Raw genomic sequence first — 21,142 nt, forward strand, 5'->3', positions numbered from 1 at the left:
CAAACCAAATATTCACAGATTAAACAAATTGCTAACTATGCCTCCGAAAGTCAAGGACTCGCTTCTCTGGTGGACCTCTCCTATCAACATCTGTGCCAGGATTCCCTTCTGACAAGAGCTCCCTTCACTGACCATCACTATAGATGCATCCCTCACAGGATGGGGAGCGCACATGGGTCACCTCACCACTCAGGGCCTCTGGTCCTCTATGGAAACCAAACTTCATATAAATCTACTAGAGCTCCAAGCCGTACGCAGTGCCTGCCTCCATTTCCTTCCCATTATCCAGAACCGCAGAATTTGGATCATGACACACAACATCGCATGCATGTTCTATGTGAACAGACGGGGGAGCCCTGTCCCACTCCCTCTGCACAGAGGCGGTAAAACTATGGAATTGGTGCCTTCAGCACAATATCCATATCTCCGCCTCATACTTGCCCAGTTCTCAGAACACCACCGCAGACGAGCTCAGTCGATCCTTCCCCATACAGCACGAGTGGGAACTCAACAATGCCATTCTATCCACCATTTTCCAGACCTGGGGTTATCCCCAACTAGATCTATTTGCCACATCAATAAACAAAAAAACGCCCGACATTCTGCTCCTGGGGAAACACTCTCGAGGAGACACCTTCATGCTTCCATGGACCGACACTCTCATGTATGTGTTTCCACCAAAACCTCTGTTGAACAGAATAATACAGAAGATAAGAAAGGACAGATCCAACATCATTCTAATAGCCCCATCGTGGACCAGACAACCATGGTATCCCTTCCTCATGTGGATGTCGGTCAAGCCACCGATTCCCCTTCCCCCTCCTTAGCAACCTCCTATCACAGTGCAGGGGCCAGCTATTTCACCCTGACATATAACGACTCCACCTGAGGGCCTGGCTAATCAATGGTTCTCTAATGAGGCGTTAGCATGTTCTGAACAAGTGCGGACAGTCCTACTACACAGCAGGACACATACCATGCACACTACTTACCTACATAAATGGAAGAAGTTCACATCTTGGTGTACGACCAAACAGACCTCCCCAGTTTCCACTCCACTCCCACTGATACTGGATTACCTTAAAACATCAGGTCTCTCCGCGAGTTCCCTCAAGGTCCACCTCGCGGCAATCACCACATTTCACCATAAGATTGACAACACTACGGTCTTTGCCCATCCAGTAACCAAAAGGTTCCTGAAGGGCATCCAAACATTATATCCAGACATAAAACCGCCTGCTGCGCCCTGGGACCTCCACCTAGTCCTCAAAGCCCTGATGGATAACCCCTTTGAGCCAATGGCTACCTGCTCCCTTCTCCGCCTATCCATGAAGACTGCCTTGCTGATAGCAATCATGTCTGCCAGACAAGTAGGAGAAATAGGAGCACTCATGGCAGAACCTCCATATACCACATTCTTCCGTGATAAGGTCACACTCCACACACATCCGAAGTTCCTGCCTAAGATACTCTTCCTTTCACCTCAGTGAGCCAATACACCTACCAACATTTTTCCCAAACCCCCACGCTAATGCTTTTGAAACAGCAATGCACACTCTTGATGTGCGCAGAACACTATCCTTTTACCTGGATAGAACAAAACCGTTTAGGAAAAACCCCAAACTTTTCATCTCTACCACTCAGCAATCACAGGGAAAAGCTATCTCTACCCAGAGACTCTCCAAATGGATTGCAGACTGCATATGTCTCTGATACCAACTGAAGAACATACAACCTCCTACATCAATTAGGACACACTCTACTAGAGCTGTCTCCACTTCCACTGCCTTTCTCCGTAATGTCCTGCTTTCTGACATATGCAGGGCAGCTACCTGGGCATCAAACCTTACCTTCGCCAATCATTACGCTCTCATGCACACAGCAGCATCCGACACCAGGATGGGTAGAGCTGTCTGGCCTTCTTACCTGATTCGAAGTCCCAACCATCCTAAGGGATACTGCTTTTCAGTCACCTGAAGTGGAGCACCCACAGGGACATCTCTCGAAGAAGAAGAAGAGGAGGAGGTTACTCATCCTGTGCAGTAACTGACGTTCTTCAAGATGAATGTCCCTGTGGGTGCTCCACTACCCGCCCTCCTCCCCTCTACTTTGGAATCTGGAACACACTCCGCTGTAGAGAAGGAATTGAGGAGCCCGGGCCATGCATGCGTTATTCAAACACTGACAGCTCATGAGGCAGGCACAGCGCGTGCACAGCCCATAGGGGTACTGCTGTAGAAATCTCCGATCAAAGGTGCTGGGATGCATCGTGGCCTGTTGTGGAGCACCCACAGTGACACTCATCTCGAAGAACGTCAGTTACTGCATAGGGTGAGTAACCTCCTCTTATGACTTATAACTGACATAAACAATACTCGTGTGTAAGGGTATGTCTGCACTACCCATGTTACAGTGTGGCTGCAGCAGCGCTGCGACATGGGCAGTGTAGACATGCTTTATAAAAAAAAAAAAAAAACCCACCCCAAACGAGCGGTGGTAGCTTTATCGCTGGGAGCGCGGCTCCCGGGATAAAGCGCTGTCTATACTGGCGCTTTTCAGTGCTAAAACTTTTGTCGCTCAGGGGTGTGTTTTTTCACACCCCGAATGACAAAAGCTTTAGCGCTGAAAGTGGCAGTGTAGACACAGCCTTAGTGCAGTTTTTCCAGCATAACTGTGACTGCACTAGGGCTTTTGTCAGTATAACTATGTTGATAAAAAAAATCACATCCCCAACTGACATAGCTATGCTGGCAACATGTTTTTGTATTGTAGACTGGACATTATGCACTTCTGAAATTCCCACCTATACTATATAGGCAGTAGAAGAATCTAGTTATTTTTCCCTTATGTCATTTCTGGTAGAGAAATATTGACCTGTCTGAAGAATGTGTTATGTCCCACTTGCTTTCTTTGACTTAGGAGATTTTGTATATATCATCCTAAACCTTTAACTGTATTTGAATGAACAGTAATCAGAAGGCACAGTAGACAAATAGCCAAACATTCTCCCCACTCTTACATAAATCTATGATATCCTATTGACCATTTGGGGATGGGGGACAACACTTAACTCATTTGCGAGGCTCAACCCCGATGGAAATCTTTGTCCCATTAAAGTCAATGGCAAAACTCTTAGAGTTCAGTGGGACCAAGATTTCACCACCATCTATCATTTCTTAAATCTTTGACTGCAAATAGTAATGATCACAGCTCACCACCTGCCTAGCTATTATCAGGTTGCATCATTGCAGAGATGAGTTTTGAGGAGAGACTGGAAGGAAGACAAGAGGCTTTATGAATTTTGACTGGAGCTTTCCCCACTCATAAGGAGTGGCATGTGTGAAAGCACAGAATACCTTGCTGAAGAAGTAGAGAACTGGGGGCTTGAGGTTGGCATCACTGGAAGTGAAACTGGAAATTGACCTTGTGGTGGTATACTGGGTTGGGTAGGTGGGGTGGGCTAAACTGGAGAGCTTTGTAAGTGAGAACAGGAAGTTTGAGTCTGATGCATTGGAAGAGGAGAGCCAATGGAGGGATTTAAACAGGCTGATAATATAGTTTGTGTGATGAGATCTTAACAGTAGTATTTTGCATTGATTTGATTGGAAGGGGGAGCACTGAGGCCGGGGAGGAAGAGATTACAGTAGTGAAGATGTGGGGTGATCAAGGCTTAGACCAGAATTTGGCAGCGTGGGCAGAGAGAAAAGGTCAGACCTTGGAGATATTGTATGGGAAGAAGTGGTGAGATTTAGACGTGAGGTTTAAACAAGAGGATCACAAAAAATGAATAGCTTCCTGCACAGTAGTTTGGATGAATTGTGATTATGATTCATTGAAAGATTTGGGGGAAATAGTGGATTGACAGGCAATTTTTTCAGACAACCTGGCAATTTCTGAGTGTTCTTTAACATTGAAAGCCTTGTTCTCCCCTGGTAGAACACCACTCTGATCAACTACTTTAACCCTTCAACATTCTGATCCATGGTCATTACTATTGCTAGTGGCAGTATTACATTAGATTCCTCATGTGAGATAGTAGCCCTGCTTTGCTGAGCACTGCACTCAAAAAACACATAGTGACAGTTGGTTCCTGCTACATAGAACAGGCATCTAAATAATCAAGACCCCAAAAAGACTGGAGAGGAAATGGAGCCACAGAGAGGGGAAAGGACTTGTCCAAGGTCACACAGCAGGTCACCAGCAAATCTGGGACCAGAACTCAGGTCTCACAAATCCCATCCCACTACCCGAAGGACTGGAGAGTGTTGCCTCTCATTGTACAAGAAGCAGCAAATCAAACCAGGCTCACTTATACACCAATGTACAAATTTGATGTCGGTCTTGGTTGGAGTCACTTTTAATAGCTGTTTCTAGAGTTTTATGCAGTGCTGATGGGGCCATACTTCCTCCCTTGTTTTAGACTAGTCCCACTGGGGTTGGCATCATATGAAATGGAGTCATTTGGTTGTTGTCCCTGCTTACAAAGTAATGAGTCGTTCTGGGATTTTGTTTTTCAGATCCTTTTTTCCCAAAGGTGAATCCCTGGATGGTGGCGATGTGTGTGATCCTGGTGGTTTTGTTTGGTTCCTTTGGCCTTAGTGCTTATCTCTTCAAAATCAAAGGTAAATTTAGAAGCAGGAAATACAGTGTAATTAGCAAGACATTTTCTTTTTAAAAAAAAATGAATACAGTAAACGATTTGATACTGGCCAGACGTGATGGGAAGTGTGTAACTGCACCACCTCCCAGCAGCACAGGGAAGAAAATGCTACTAAGATTCCCCTTTTGTCCAGGGGGGTGGTAACCTGCACCAGCCTCTGGATCCAGCACAGAGGACGTCTCCACCAGTACCTGCCTGCAGCATTGTAGGATGGAGTGAAAGCTCAGTCCACTGTCCGCTGCTCTTTGCTCATTCCCCACCCACCTTTGCAGTGGTGCATATTGTGCCAGCTGAGCCTCCCTCAATCCAATGCACACAGCAAGGATCCAGGGAGCCCATGCATGAAACTAAGGAGGTTTCATTTCCCCCTTACTCTCTTGTGTAGGGGTGTTGTGCAAGATACAATCTTGTCCTAAATGCAGAAGACCATGATATTTCCATTTATGGAGAGAGAGAGAGAGAGAGAGAGAGAGAGAGAGAGAGAGAGAGAGAGAGAGAGGTATGGAATTGGAAGGAGGAGAAAATTAGGCAACGAGGCTGAATCAGAAACCCAGATCAAAGCAGTTATATCTGCATCTTGCTCAGTCTTCTGTCTCCCAGTTCTTTGGGGTCACTTATGTCTGTCTCATTTCCCACAAGACTCTGCAAAGCCTAGGGCTGGCCCTGATATCTATTAGTTAGTTAGTATCTATTATAAGAACATAAGAACATAAGAAAGGCCGTACTGGGTCAGACCAAAGGTCCATCAAGCCCAGTATCTGTCTACCGACAGTGGCCAATGCCAGGTGCCCCAGAGGAAGTGAACCTAACAGGCAATGATCAAGTGATCTCTCTCCTGCCATCCATCTCCATCCTCTGACGAACAGAGGCTAGGGACACCATTCTTACCCATCCTGGCTAATAGCCATTTATGGACTTAGCCACCATGAATTTATCCAGTCCCCTTTTAAACATTGTTATAGTCCTAGCCTTCACAACCTCCTCAGGTAAGGAGTTCCACAAGTTGACTGTGCGCTGCGTGAAGAAGAACTTCCTTTTATTTGTTTTAAACCTGCTGCCTATTAATTTCATTTGGTGACCCCTAGTTCTTGTATTATGGGAATAAGTAAATAACTTTTCCTTATCCACTTTCTCAACATCACTCATGATTTTATATACCTCTATCATGTCCCCCCTTAGTCTTCTCTTTTCCAAACTGAAGAGTCCTAGCCTCTTTAATCTTTCCTCATATGGGACCCTCTCTAAACCCTTAATCATTTTAGTTGCTCTTTTCTGAACCTTTTCTAGTGCTAGAATATCTTTTTTGAGGTGAGGAGACCACATCTGTACACAGTATTCGAGATGTGGGCGAACCATGGATTTATATAAGGGCAATAATATATTCTCAGTCTTATTCTCTATCCCCTTTTTAATGATTCCTAACATCCTGTTTGCTTTTTTGACCGCCTCTGCACACTGCGTGGACATCTTTAGAGAACTATCCACGATGACGCCAAGATCTTTTTCCTGACTCGTTGTAGCTAAATTAGCCCCCATCATGTTGTATGTATAGTTGGGGTTATTTTTTCCAATGTGCATTACTTTACATTTATCCACATTAAATTTCATTTGCCATTTTGTTGCCCAATCACTTAGTTTTGTGAGATCTTTTTGAAGTTCTTCACAATCTGCTTTGGTCTTAACTATCTTGAGTAGTTTAGTATCATCTGCAAACTTTGCCACCTCACTGTTTACCCCTTTCTCCAGATCATTTATGAATAAATTGAATAGGATAGGTCCTAGGACTGACCCTTGGGGAACACCACTAGTTACCCCTCTCCATTCTGAGAATTTACCATTAATTCCTACCCTTTGTTCCCTGTCCTTTAACCAGTTCTCAGTCCATGAAAGGACCTTCCCTTTTATCCCATGACAGCTTAATTTACGTAAGAGCCTGTGGTGAGGGACCTTGTCAAAGGCTTTCTGGAAATCTAAGTACACTATGTCCACCGGATCCCCCTTGTCCACATGTTTGTTGACCCCTTCAAAGAACTCTAATAGATTAGTAAGACACGATTTCCCTTTACAGAAACCATGTTGACTATTGCTCAAGAGTTTATGTTTTTCTATGTGTCTGACAATTTTGTTCTTTACTATTGTTTCAACTAATTTGCCCGGTACCGACGTTAGACTTACCGGTCTGTAATTGCCGGGATCACCCCTAGAGCCCTTTTTAAATATTGGCGTTACATTAGCTAACTTCCAGTCATTGGGTACCGAAGCCGATTTAAAGGACAGGTTACAAACCTTAGTTAATAGTTCCGCAACTTCACATTTGAGTTCTTTCAGAACTCTTGGGTGAATGCCATCTGGTCCCAGTGACTTGTTAATGTTGAGTTTATCAATTAATTCCAAAACCTCCTCTAGTGATACTTCAATCTGTGACAGTTCCTCAGATTTGTCACCTACAAAAGCCATCTCAGGTTTGGGAATCTCCCTAACATCCTCAGCCATGAAGACTGAAGCAAAGAATCCATTTAGTTTCTCCGCAATGATTTTATCATCTTTAAGCGCTCCTTTTGTATTTTCATCGTCAAGGGGCCCCACTGGTTGTTTAGCAGGCTTCCTGCTTCTGATGTACTTAAAAAACATTTTGTTATTACCTTTGGAGTTTTTGGCTAGCCGTTCTTCAAACTCCTCTTTGGCTTTTCTTATTACACTCTTGCACTTAAGTTGGCAGTGTTTGTGCTCCTTTCTATTTGCCTCACTAGGATTTGACTTCCACTTTTTAAAGGAAGTCTTTTTATCTCTCACTGCTTCTTTTACATGGTTGTTAAGCCACGGTGGCTCTTTTTTAGTTCTTTTACTGTTTTTCTTAATTTGGGGTATACATTGAAGTTGAGCCTCTATTATGGTGTCTTTAAAAAGGGCCCACGCAACTTGCAGGGATTTCACTTTAGTCACTGTACCTTTTAACTTTTGTCTAACTAACCCCCTCATTTTTGTATAGTTCCCCCTTTTGAAATTAAAGGCCACAGTGTTGGGCAGTTGAGGTGTTCTTCCCACCACAGGGATGTTGAATGCTATTGTATTATGGTCACTATTTCCAAGCGGTCCCGCTATAGTTACCTCTTGGACCAGCTCCTGCGCTCCACTCAGGATTAAATCTAGAGTCGCCTCTCCCCTTGTGGGTTCCCGTACCAGCTGCTCCATGAAGCAGTCATTTAAAGTATCGAGAAATTTTATCTCTGCATTTCGTCCTGAAGTGAAATGTTCCCAGTCAATATGGGGATAATTGAAATCCCCCACTATTATTGGGTTCTTAATTTTGATAGCCTCTCTAATTTCCCTTAGCATTTCATCATCACTATTACTGTCCTGGTCAGGTGGTCGATAATAGATCCCTAATGTTATATTTTTACTAGAGCATGAAATTTCTATCCATAGAGACTCTATGGAACCTGTGGATTCGCTTAAGATTTTTACTTCATTTGAATCTACACTTTCTTTAACATATAGTGCCACTCCTCCCCCTGCACGGCCTGTTCTGTCCTTCCGATATATTTTGTACCCCGGAATGATTGTGTCCCATTGATTGCTCTCAGTCCACCAGGTTTCTGTGATGCCTATTATATCTATATCCTCCTTTATCACAAGGCACTCTAGTTCACCCATCTTATTATTTAGACTTCTGGCATTTGTGTACAAGCACTTTAAAAACTTGTCCCTGTTTATTAGCCTGCCTTTTTCTGATGTGCCAGAATTATAAGTGGCAGATTAGCCACTGGGCCAACAGGGCCGTGCCCAGGGGCCCTGACCAATTCGGGGGCCCCAGAAAAATTGGCGCCCCCGTACCCTGACCTGCTCTGCCCACTCGCCTGGCCCTCCTGCCGGGGAGTGTGGTTGGAGTGCGGGGGCTTCCCCCGCTCCATCCACCCGGCACTCCTGCCAGGGAGCAGGGGAACCCCTCATGCCCTGACCCTGCTTCCTGGCAGGAGCGTCGGGCGGGCGGAGCGGGGCAAGCCCCCGCACCGCAACCCTGCTCACTGGCAGAAGTGATGGGTGGGAGGGTGGGGCGGGGCAAGCCCTCATGCCCTGACCCCATTTCCCCAGCAGGAGCTCTGGGGGAAGTGGGGAGACTGCAGGAGGAAGGGGTGGGGAGGGGCCCCACTTACTCTGGCCCAGGGCCCCACAAAACTCTAATCTGCCTCTGCCTCTCCCCTGGCGTTTAGGGCAGTGACGAAGCTCTTCCACTCCTGTCTGTTTCTGGCAAGTCTTTCCATGGTTTCCCAGCTGTGCCCCATGTTTTTCAGCTCAGCTTCCACAGCTCTTCGCCATATTGTTTCCAGGTGACCTCATTTTCTCTTGCCTTTGGGTGTCCATCTAATTGCTATTCTGGTGATGGAATCAGTTTCCATCCGAAGCACACGGCCAGTCTATCTCCAATGCCTCCTGGTAATGATGGCGCTCATATCTTCTTGGCTGCACTGTGTGAATAGGTCTTGGCTTGAGATTGTTCTGGGCCAAAAGATACGGAGAATTTTTCTGAGGCAGGTTGTATGGAATGAAGACAGTTTGGACACATCATGCTTTGTCATTCCCCAGCATTCTGCACTATAAGGTAGTGTTGGAAGTATGCAGCTCTGATAAATTCTGAGTTTGGTTTTGGTGTTGTATTTTGATGATTTCCAGACTGTATTCAAGCTCCTGAAGGTGTTCTTGGCTTTATTGATTCTATTCTGGATATCCTTGCTTGTTCCACATCCTAGCTGATGGTGCTGCCCAAGTATGTGAATATTTCTACATTGATGAGAACATGATCTTCTATCCATACTGGTGATGGTGAGGCAATATTAATGGTCTGGATATCTGTCTTATTGTGGTTGATTTGCTGGCTGAATGTGTTGAGTTGGGTTGTTTTTTCTTGTATATGGTTGTGACTATGTGATAGGAGAGAGAGACCATCTGCGAAGTCCAGGTCTTCAAGGGATGAAAAAGGTGTCTATCTGATGCCTCTTGGCATGTCTTCTGTTTTACGCTGCATTATCCAGTCAATGGCAATGTTGAAGAGGATTGCAGACATGACACTCCTGACTTACTCCTGTTTTGACTTCAAAACTGAGCTCACTGTGATCAACACTGCATGTAAAGTTGGAATAGAAGCTTTTAATGATGTTGATTATACGGAGAAGAATTCCATATGCCCCTAGAATGCGCCATAGGCTGGTCCTGTGAATACTGTCAAAGACCTTCTCAAAGTCTCTGAAGTTTATGTAGAGTTGCCGTTGCCATTCTGAGCATTGTTCTATTATGTTTCGTAGAGTGGGTATCTGTTCTATGCATCAACGCCCTTTCTGAAAACCAGCTTGCTCTTGTAGCTGACCTTGTTTGTCCCTAATGAGTGTGTATATTGGTGTCTGCCGTTTGCCACTGATAAGCTGCATCATTTTTTAGATGGTTCCTTGTTCACAACAGGCAGCTGCATCCTCTGCTTGTATTGCCAGATTATCAATATAGTGTTGTTTGTCCACTCTCACAAGGCGTTTGACCTCCCATTGTGCCTTGCTATATTGCTCATAGTGTTTGTCCTTTAGCTTCTGAGATTTTGTATGTAAAACTTTATTCTTCAGGGCTCATCTAGTTTCTATGGCATTCTATGTGTTGGGTGTAATCCACTCCTTTCTTTTCTTCTGCCTGTAGCCTAAACAGGCGTCACTGCTCTGTTTATAGATTGTTGTTGCTTTGTCCCAGTTCTTGTTGATCTCCTCATCTGCATTCCACTCCTCTTCATCAAGGTCTGCAAGTGCCTGAAACCAGTTCTTTAACTACAGAACGAAGTCTTTCTGTATTTCAGGGGACTTTAGCTTGTCAACGTCATAACATCTATGTCTATGTTGTTTGGTGGACCCACAAGTCTCAGTATTAGCTTGATGGGGGCTGTTACAAGGTGGTGGTCACTGCCAACGTCTGCTCCCCTTGTCACTTTCACTTCTGTCACTGAACATCGCCATTTGCCATTGATCATTCATCATATGGTCAATCTGGTTCTTATTGCTACCATTTGGAGAGCACCATGTCAGCTTGTGAATTTCACAATACTGAAATAGGGTTCTGCCGATGACGAAGTCATTCATATTGCAGAAATCTAAAAGCCTCTCTCCATTTTCATTCATGGCTCCACACCCATGTCTTCCCATTGCTCTGTCCTTGTTTGTGTTGTCCTTACCGCCCTTGGCATTCAGGTGTCCCATGACGATAGGTGTAATGTAGAATTTGTCCTTTGCTTCTTCATCACTGTCATTTGTCAGAGCATAGCACTGAATCAGGGTGATATTATTATGTTTCCCTTTCAGTCTGGCTCTCATAAGTCTGCTGCTGATGGACTTCCACTCCATTCCCTTCTTCAAAAGGATAACAACACCCTCATGGTGTTGTCCATCATCCCATCCAGAATACAGCAAAGTTTCTCCTGAGGCTGTTGTTACTGTTCCTGATCCCATCTATCTGCTCTCACTGACACTCAGGATGTGTAAGCTGTAGCGTCTCATCTCTGCTGTGACCTGAGCTAGCTTCCCCATTTCATATATTGTCCGTACATTCCAAAAACCAAGTTTATTTTTGTCTTGGTGTTGAGCATTTCAGTCTTCTTGCCACTGACTTCCTTTCAGCTTTCGCCACTGGCAGTCATACGGGTCATTGACTCCTGAAGGCCATCACACACGGTAATGGTTTAAATAAATTAAATTAATGGAGATATCCCATCTCCTAGAACTGGAAGGGACCTTGAAAGGTCATCGAGTCCAGCTCCCTGCCTTCACTAGCAGGACCAAGTACTGATTTTGCCCCAGATCCCTAAGTGGCCCCCTCAAGGATTGAACTCACAACCCTGGGTTTAGCAGGCCAATGCTCAAACCACTGAGCTATCCCTCCCCCCATTGTTGATTTCTCCGCCACTGTTTCCATAACATATTTTGTTTTTTATGGGACAGGATTGTTAGCCCTGTGCCTAACCCCCAACCTGGAGGACCAGGGTGTCTGTTTTTGTCTGGTCCCTCCCCCACAGACCAATCTGGCATAGTTGAACCTGCCAGGAGTAAAAAGCCCCCATCGGCACAAACTCTGGGGATTGTTAGAGCACACAAGCTGTCCCGCCACGACAAGGCAGAGACACCAGATGCCTGATATCTATACTTAAAATAATTTTTTGCTAATAAAGTGCAATGCACTCTCATGCTACATTGGTGCTCCCTGTGGAATATCCAATGGGGTAAGTAAATAATCAATGAGGAAAAGATATCGCAGCCATTTGGCAAGTCTCAGTCTTTCTCTTTGCATAAGTCAAATTCTGTACACAATTGTATCCTCGTAGCAGGGTGGTGGTGGTGGTGGTGTTTTCCTGTTCTTTTGGAAGATTTACTATTCAATTTAACATTTTTTAAAGCAGGGTAAGCCTAAATGTGAGAAATTTCACATCAAAAGATAATAACAACAACCAAAAAAGGGGGCTTTGTATAGAAATTACCTCTTAGGTCAGATGATCTGCTGGTAGAAATCAAAATAACTCTCTTGAAATCAGTGGAGCTGGACTAATTTACACAAGCCCAGACCCACAAAGGGACCCAGTGTTGGGTGTTCCAACATTGAGCATCACACCACCAAACTTTTAGGTGCCTAGAAGATCACTGGAACAGCACTGTGATCCACAAAGCCTGAGTAAGGTGCCTCTGGTCCCTCTACAATGCATGCAGGGAGGTAGGGACCTTAGAATGGGATCCACAAAAGCCAGCATGCTAGGTGGGGAGCCACCTAGGCCAGCCAATGGGAGATGCCAATGAGAGGATTGTGTCCTAAGCCCCGCCCTTCTCACAGAGTTTGGTGCTTAAATCCAGGCTGCAGGGAGGTGCCTAGCTCTGCTCGTTGACCACAGGCAGGAACCCCTCTCCTGGAGTCAGGCGGCTTAGGCACCAAAGCCATTTCTTGTGAGAATGAGTGAGAGGCCTGCCTAGCTCACTTTGGGGGAGCAAAGTTGAAAAGGGATTAGCTCTCTATATAGCCTAATGCTCAGGAGCCAAATGAATTATACTGAGCACCTTGCAGAGAGACAGCCCAAGAGTGCTGAAAGCAACCTATGACTCACAACGATGGTGTGGCTTAGCATAAGCTGCTTTGGCTCTAGCAGTTGAGTACCAGCCAGGCCCTGTGAGTTTAAATCCAACCATTGGCAGAAATCAGAAGACACCTTACTATAATAGGGTGTTTTATTTTGGGAAAATGTAATCTGAGTGCATCAGAATCCTCAGAGGTTGCTCAGATATTTTTGAAAAGAAAATAAATTCCACATGCAAATAGTTGCTGGGGAGGAGTGGGAATTAGGGAGCAGAGGAGTAGTGGGTAATAAGGGGAAAGAGGTTTGGAGCTGCACTGAGGGGAGAAGGGGTTATGGAAAGGGGGTTAAACTCACTGACAAAAACCTTTCTTAAAGTAGTTAAGGTTGCCTAATGGATCACTTAATGATTACCTGTTCTGTTCATTCCCTCTGGGGCACTTGGCCATGGCCATCATCAGAAGACAGGATACTCGGCTAGATGGATCTTTGGTCTGACCCAGTATGGAGTTCTTATGTTCTTAAATATGAAATTGCAGATCTGTTAACTGTGGGATATAACTTATCACTTAAATCAGTCTCTGTACCAGATAGCTAATGTAATGCCGATTTTTTTATTATTATTTTATTATATTTTTTTAAGAAGCTCCAAAGGCAATCACGGGCCTGTGAGTCTAACTTCAGAACCAGGCAATTTGGTTGAAACTATAGTAAAGAACAGAATTATCAGACACATAGAAGAACATGATATGTTGGGGAAGTGTCAACGTGACTTCTGTAAAGGGAAATCATACCTCACCAATCTATTAGAATTCTTTGAGGTTGTCAACGAACATGTAGAGAAGGGTGATCCAGTGGATATAGTGTACTTGGACTTTCAGAAAGCTGTTAACAAGGTTCCTCACCAAAGGCTCTTAAACAAAGTAAGCAGTCATGGGAAAAGAGAGAAGGTCTTTTCATGGATCAGTAACTGGTTAAAAGATAGGAAACAAAGGGTAGGAATAAATTATCAGTTTTCAAAGTGGAGAGAGGTAAATAGCGGGATCCCCCAGTAATCTGTACTGGGACCAATACTGTTCAACATATTCATAAATGATCTGGGAAAAGGGATAAATAGTGAGGTGGAAAAGTTTGCAGATGATACAAAATTACTCAAGATAGTAAAGTCCAAAGCAGACTGCAGAGAGTTGCAAAGGGATCTCACAAAGTTGGTGACTGGGTGACAAAGTGGCAGATGCAGTTCAATGTTGATAACTGCAAAGTAATGCACATTGGAAAACATAATCCCAACTATACATACAAAATGATGGGATCTAAATTAGCTGTTATCACTCAAGAAAGAAATCTTGGAGTCATTGTGGATAGTTCTCTGAATACATCTGCTCAATGTTCAATGGCAGGTAAAAAAAAAAAAGCTAACCGAATGTTAGGAAGCATTAGGAAAGGGATAGATAATAAAACAAAAAACATCATAAAGCAACTATATAAATCCATGGTACACCTTGAATAGGACGGGCAGTTCTGGTTGCCCCATCTCAAAAATAGATATATTAGAATTGGAAAGGGTACAGAGAAGGACAAAGAAAAATGATTACGGGTCTGGAACAACTTCCATATAAGGAGAAAGTAAAAGTATTGGGACTGTTCAGCTTGGAAAAGAGACTAAGGGAGGATATGATAGAGATCTATAAAATCATGACTGGTGTGGAGAAAGTGAATAAGGAAGCGTTATTTACCCTTTCACATAACATAAGAACCAGAGGTCACCCAATTAAATTAATAGGCAGCAGGTTTACAACAAGCAAAAGGAAGTACTTCTTCACACAATGCCCAGTCAACCTGTGAAACCTGAAGGAAAACTGGGTTGAAAAAAGAATTAGATAAATCCATGGAGGATAGGTCCATCAATGGCTATTAGCCAAGATGGTGAGGGATGCAACCCCATGTTCTGGATGTCCCTAAGTCTCTGACTGTCAGAAGCTGGAAGTGGACGACGGGATGGATCACTTGATAAATTGCCCTGTTCTGTTCATTCCCTCTGAAGCATCTGGCACCAGCCACTGTCAGAAGACAGAAAACTGGGCTAGCTGGACCATTGGTCTGAGGAAGGTCATTCTTGTGTTCCTATGTGTGTGATCAAAGGAAAGAGGTGTGTGTGTACTTGGAAGAGATCCAGTATGCCTCATGTTAGTGCTGTCTGGTGTGGGTATGTCAGCAGGAGGGCACAGGGGTCTTCTTGCCATGAGGATTGTCAGCTGTTAGGTGGGAGATGAGTGTGGTCTGTGAATTTAATGAAGGGAAATGAAAATATGTCAGTTGGCATTGTGCATATGGGTGAACGGATTGTTAAAGAGGTTGAAGGGGCTATAAAATTTAGCAGATGTGGTGTTCTTTCTGTGGAGTCGGTGACGTGTTTGAGTGTAGGGATGGTGTGAGTAGCTCCTGTTGGGTACAGGGAGCAGGCAGAGTGTGAGTCTGGGTATTGTGGGTGTACTGAAGTATCACTTAAAAGGAGCAGAGTTCAGGTTGTGTGGGCTTGTACCTTTACTCTGTATTCCCTGCTTTTCCAAAGCTTCAGTTTTGCTGAACTCAATGTTCTGGAAGGACACAAGACACCATAGGCGCCAACTTTACCTGGCGCCGGTAGGTGCTCGACCCCGCCACTACCCCCAGCCTCACCCCAACTCCACCCCTGCCCCGCCCCCATTCCAACCCCTTTCCCAAAGTCCCCGCACCAACTCCGCCCCCTCCCTGTCCCTATTGGACCCCTTCCCCAAATCCCCGCCCCAGCCCCGCCTCTTCCCCGAGCGTGCTGCGTTCCCCCTCCTCCCCCTCCCTCCCAGCGCTTGCTGCAGTGAAACAGCTGTTTTGCGGCGGGAAGCACTGGGAGCTAGAGGGAGAAGCGGAGCTGCAGTGTGCTCAGGGGAGGAGGCGGAGGTGAGCTGGGGTGGGGAGCTGCCCGTGGGTGCAGAGCACCCACCAATTTTTCCCCGTGGGTGCTCCAGCCCCGGAGCACCCACGGAGTCGGCGCCTATGCAAGACACCACCAGCCTTAACTTTGTGTTAAAGAGTTTTTGGCACTGAATATTAGTACTGACACAGACCAATGTTATAGACAAGAGAAGGGGAAAGCATAAAGTCTTAGTAATTCTAAAACATTCAGGGGAAACTTAGAGACATGTGACATGCTGGAGTGTGTGCAGTGGCTCTGAAGCTTGACCCATAGCACACAGCCTATGTAGGCACTGAGTGGTACAGAGGGCTTTGCATTAGGCCTGCACAGCATAGGTGAATTTCAGCCGTCATGTGTATAATCCTTTACCAGTAGGATTTCCAAAGATGCCTAAGTGATGTCGGGGTCATTGGGACTTCTGCCCCTTAGTCACTTCAGTAATTTTGGAAATCCCACCCTGAATGTATATCCCTGGAAAGAGAAGCTCCTCAACTAATCATTGATCCATTTTTGTTTCTTTTTTAGAGAAACAAGCAGTGGAACTTCGTAAGTGTCATTCTCCCTCTACCTATATGTAAAACCTTTTGTACAAATGTGTATCCTTGAATGTATATCCCTGGAAAGAGAAGCTCCTCTATTAATAATTGGTCCATTTTTGTTTCATTTGTAGAGAAACATGCAGTGGAACTTCGTAAGTGTCATTTTCCCTCTACCTACATGTAAAACCTTTTGTACAAAGGTGTATCCTTATAAAGGTGCTTTGTTCATGTAGGGGGTTTGTTTTGTTTTGTCATATTTATAATATAACTTTAAAAAATAATAGAGGTCTTGGGCTAAGTATGAGAATTCTAACACCAAAAGGTAATTTGAAATAACGTTCTGAGGAATAAAAAAATACAGGGACTTTGAATGGAAATGATGGCTCAGCCTTAACTTTAATTCTGAAAATGTAATGAAATAAAATGGAGTAACAGGATGAATATCATCTTTTGGTAAAGATATGAAGATTTGTGAAGGATATAGTTATATGATTATTAATTAAAAAAATAGAAAATGCTCAATTGTTAACATAAGAAACCTTCTTTCCCCCTATTCTTGTACATTTTTTAGAATAACCCCCATTCCCACTGAAGTCAATGGAAGATATGTCATTGATTTCAATAGTAGGAGTAGGCCTTAAATATAGGGTTTTTTTTACATGTTTGGTGTTTGCAGTATAAATGTAGTGTGTTTGCTGGTAAAGTCTGATTATAACTTTGCAGGAATAATTCTCCAGGCAATGGCAATTTTTATAATATAAAGCAATCAGACAGTAATGCTCATGTTGTGTAGTTCTGTGCAGTTCTGATTTTTTCTCTTTTATTGTACATTTCTAGTAGAATTTGTAACTCCCGATTTCCTGTGTGTGTCAATTTGTATAATGTTGAATCCTGTACATAGATCATGTGTTCAGATCACTTCTCATCTTTGCTTATGTGGTTGATTTTAGGGTGGAGAAGATTTGTGGTACCTATAGAAGAAGGTAATTAAAGTTCATATTTTGTCAATGTTCAGATCTCACCTCTTATGTGAAAATGTGGCCCCTTTTCCTTCACTGTAGGAGCATGTTGGAGCCTGATAGTTCAGGGCATCAATGCCCTGAACTTAAAATGCTCACGAGCATTTTAAAGGATATAATAAGGTTGTAACTCTTCTGCCAGATGGTGTTGGCAGCATCAAGAGTTAGGTTCAATATTTAGGGGTTCCTCTTAAAAATACAACATAGAACCGGGTTGAGCCTCTACCCAGTAAACTGGAAAAACTAAACACAACCCCTTGAGGCCTTCTAGAGGTAGTACTTCCCACTCTCAAGCCCTGAGTCTGTGTCTTAGAGCCCAGGCTCCAGCCCGAGCCCAGAAGTCTACACAGCAATGAAACAGCCCTGAAGCCTGTAGTGTGGGGCCCAAAACTGGACACAGTACTCCAGATGAGGCCTCACCAATGCCGAATAGAGGGGAATGATCACGTCCCTCGATCTGCTGGCAATGCTCCTACTTATACAGCCCAAAATGCCGTTAGCCTTCTTGGCAACAAGGGCACACAGTTGACTCATACCCAGCTTCTCGTCCTCTGTAACCCCTAGGTCCTTCTCTGCAGAACTGCTGCCTAGCCACTCGGTCCCTACTGTGTAGCAGTGCATGGGATTCTTCCGTCCTAAGTGCAGGACTCTGCACTTGTCCTTGTTGAACCCCATCAGATTTATTTTGGCCCAATCCTCTAATTTGTCTAGGTCCCTCTGTATCCTATCCCTACCCTCCAGCGTATCTACCACTCCTCCCAGTTTAGTGTCATCTGCAAACTTGCTGAGGGTGCAATCCATCCCATCCTCCAGATCATTAATGAAGATATTGAACAAAATCAGCCCCAGGACTGACCCTTCGGGCACTTTGCTTGATACTGGCTGCCAACTAGACATGGAGCCATTGAACCCGACAATCTAGCCAGTTTTCTATCCACCTTATAGTCCATTCATCCAGCCCATACTTCTTTAACTTGCTGACAAGAATACTGTGGGCGACCATATCAAAAGCTTTGTTAAAGTCAAGGAATAACACGTCCACTGCTTTCCCCTCATCGACAGAGCCAGTTATCTCCTCATAGAAGGCAATTAGGTTAGTCAGGCATGACTTGACCTTGGTGAATCCATGCTGACTGTTCCTGATCACTTTCCTCTCCTCTAAGTGCTTCAAAATTGATTCCTTGAGGACATGCTCCATGATTTTTCCAGGGACTGAGGTGAGGCTGACTGGCCTGTAGTTCCTTCTTCCCTTTTTTAAAGATGGGCACTATATTAGCCTTTTTCCAGTCATCCGGGACCTCCCACAATCGCCATGAGTTTTCAAAGATAATGGCCAATGGCTCTGCAATCACATCCGCCAACTCCTTTAGCACCCTCGGATGCAATGCATCTGGCCTCATGGACTTGTGCTTGTCCAGCTTTTCTAAATGGTCCTGAACCACTTCTTTCTCCACAGAGGGCTGGTCACCTCCTCCCCGTACTGTGCTGCCCAGTGCAGTAGTCTGGCAGCTGACTTTGTTCATGAAGACAGAGGCAAAAAAAGCATTGAGTACATTAGCTTTTTCCACATCCTCTGTCACTAGGTTGCCTCGCCCATTCAGTAAGGAGCCCACACTTTCCTTGACCTTCTTGTTGCTAACATACCTGTAGAAACCCTTCTTGTTACTCTTAACATCCCTTGCTAGATGCAACTCCAAGTGTGATTTGGCCTTCCTGATTTCATTCCTGCATGCCTGAGTAATATTTTTATACTCCTCCCTGGTAATTTGTCCAAGCTTCCACTTCTTGTAAGCTTCTTTTTTGTGTTTAAGATCAGCAAGGATTTCACTGTTAAGCCAAGCTGGTCACCTGCCATATTTACTATTCTTTCTACACATCCGGATGGTTTGTTCCTGCAACCTCAATAAGGATTCTTTAACATACAGCCAGCTCTCCTGGACTCCTTTCCCTCTCATGTTATTCTCCCAGGGGTTCCTGCCCATCAGATCCCTGAGGGAGTCAAAGTCTGCTTTTCTGAAGTCCAGGGTCCGTATTTTGCTGCTCTCCTTTCTTCCTTTTGTCAGGATCCTGAACTCGACCATCTCATGGTCACTGCCTCCCAGGTTCCCATCCACTTTTGCTTCCCCTACTAATTCTTCCCAGTTTGTGAGCAGTAGGTCAAGAAGAGCTCTGCTCCTAGTTGGTTCCTCCAGCACTTGCACCAGGAAATTGTCCCCTACACTTTCCAAAAACTTCCTGGATTGTCTGCGCACCGCTGTATTGCTCTCCCAGCAGATATCGGGGTGATTGAAGTCCCCCATGAGAACCAGGGTCTGTGATCTAGTAACTTCTGTTAGTTGCCTGAAGAAAGCCTCGTCCACCTCATCCCCCTGGTCTGGTGGTGTATAGCAGACTCCCACCATGACATCACCCGTGTTGTTCACACTTCTAAACTTAATCCAGAACTCTCAGGTTTTTCTGCAGTTTCATACTGGAACTCTGAGCAGTCATACTCCTCTCTTACATACAATGCAACTCCCACACCTTTTCTGCCCTGCCTGTCCTTCCTGAACAATTTATATCCATCCATGACAGTACTCCAGTCATGTGAGTTATCTCACCAAGTCTCTGTTATTCCAATCACATCATAATTCCTTGATTGTGCCAGGACTTCCAGTTCTTCCTGCTTGTTTCCCAGACTTCTTGCATTTGTGTATAGGCACTTAAGATAACTTGCTGATTGTCCTGCTTTCTCAGTATGAGGCAGGAGTCCTCCCCTCTTGCGCTCTCCTGCTCGTGCTTCCTCCTGGTATCCCATTTCCTCACTTACCTCAGGGCTTTGGTCTCCTTCCCCCGGTGAACCTAGTTTAAAGCCCTCCTCACTAGGTTAGCCAGCCTGCTTGCGAAGATGCCCTTCCCTCTCTTCCCTGTCTCTGCCTAGCAATCCTTCTTCTTGGAACACCATCCCATAGTCAAAGAATCCAAAGCCTTCTCTCTGACACCACCTGCGTAGCCATTTGTTGACTTCCACGATTCGACAGTCTCTACCTGGGCCTTTTCCTTCCACAGGGAGGATGGACGAGAACACCACTTGCGCCTCAAACTCCTTTATCCTTCTTCCCAGAGCCACGTATTCTGCAGTGATCCGCTCAAGGTCATTCTTGGCAGTATCATTGGTGCCCATGTGAAGAAGCAGGAAGGGGTAGCAATCTGAGGGCTTGATGAGTCTCGGCAGTCTCTCTGTCACATTGTGAATCCTATCTCCTGGCATGCAGCACACTTCTCGGTTTTCCCGGTCAGGACAGCAGATAGATGACTCAGTCCCCCTGAGGAGGGAGTCCCTGACCACCACCACCTGCCTCCTTCTCTTGGGATTGGCAGTCGTGGAACCCCCATCCCTAGGACATCTCATTCCTTCCAATCGGTGGAGTCTCCTTCTGCTCCCTTCCCTCGGATGTATCATCTAGTCCACTCTCCGCATTAGTGCCTGTGGAGAGAGCATGAAAATGGTTGCTCACTTGTATCTGCATTGCTGGTACATGGATGCTCCTCTTTCTTCTTCTGGAGGTCACATGCTGCCAATTTTCTTCACCATCCTTCTGTCCCCTCTACGCAGCCTGCTTTGATTCCTCAGAATGTTATGCCCGTAGAAGCATATCCTGACGTCTGTCCAGAAAATCTTCATTTTCTCTTATGCAATGCAGGGTTGATACTTGTTTCTCCAGACCTTGAACCTTCTCTTCCAATATGGAGACCAGCTTGCACTTTGTACAGACAAAGTCGCTTCAGTCCTGTGGAAGAAAGACAAACATGGCACATCCTGTGCTGGTAACAACAGCTGATAGCTCACCATCCATATTACCTTCCTTCTAGGAGCTTCCTCAGCTGTTTCAGTAACTACTCAGAGAA

The 21,142-nt window shown here is 44.9% G+C and overlaps 1 protein-coding gene and 1 pseudogene across 1 annotated transcript in view; both read left to right on the forward strand.

Moving 5' to 3' along the window:
* The window catches only part of LOC135887580 (zinc finger protein 420-like), a 411,396-nt pseudogene that overhangs the window by 324,366 nt on the left and 65,888 nt on the right, over window positions 1–21,142 (forward strand).
* The window catches only part of LOC135887686 (butyrophilin subfamily 1 member A1-like), a 63,888-nt gene that overhangs the window by 37,406 nt on the left and 5,340 nt on the right, over window positions 1–21,142 (forward strand). The window contains exons 5-7 of the mRNA XM_065415413.1: window positions 4,518–4,622; window positions 16,222–16,242; window positions 17,186–17,218. Coding sequence (XP_065271485.1) covers window positions 4,518–4,622; window positions 16,222–16,242; window positions 17,186–17,218 — 159 coding nt within the window. The remainder of the gene's footprint in view (window positions 1–4,517; window positions 4,623–16,221; window positions 16,243–17,185; window positions 17,219–21,142) is intronic.

The sequence above is a fragment of the Emys orbicularis genome, chromosome 13 (assembly GCF_028017835.1).
Source record: "Emys orbicularis isolate rEmyOrb1 chromosome 13, rEmyOrb1.hap1, whole genome shotgun sequence".
Taxonomy (NCBI): domain Eukaryota; kingdom Metazoa; phylum Chordata; order Testudines; family Emydidae; genus Emys; species Emys orbicularis.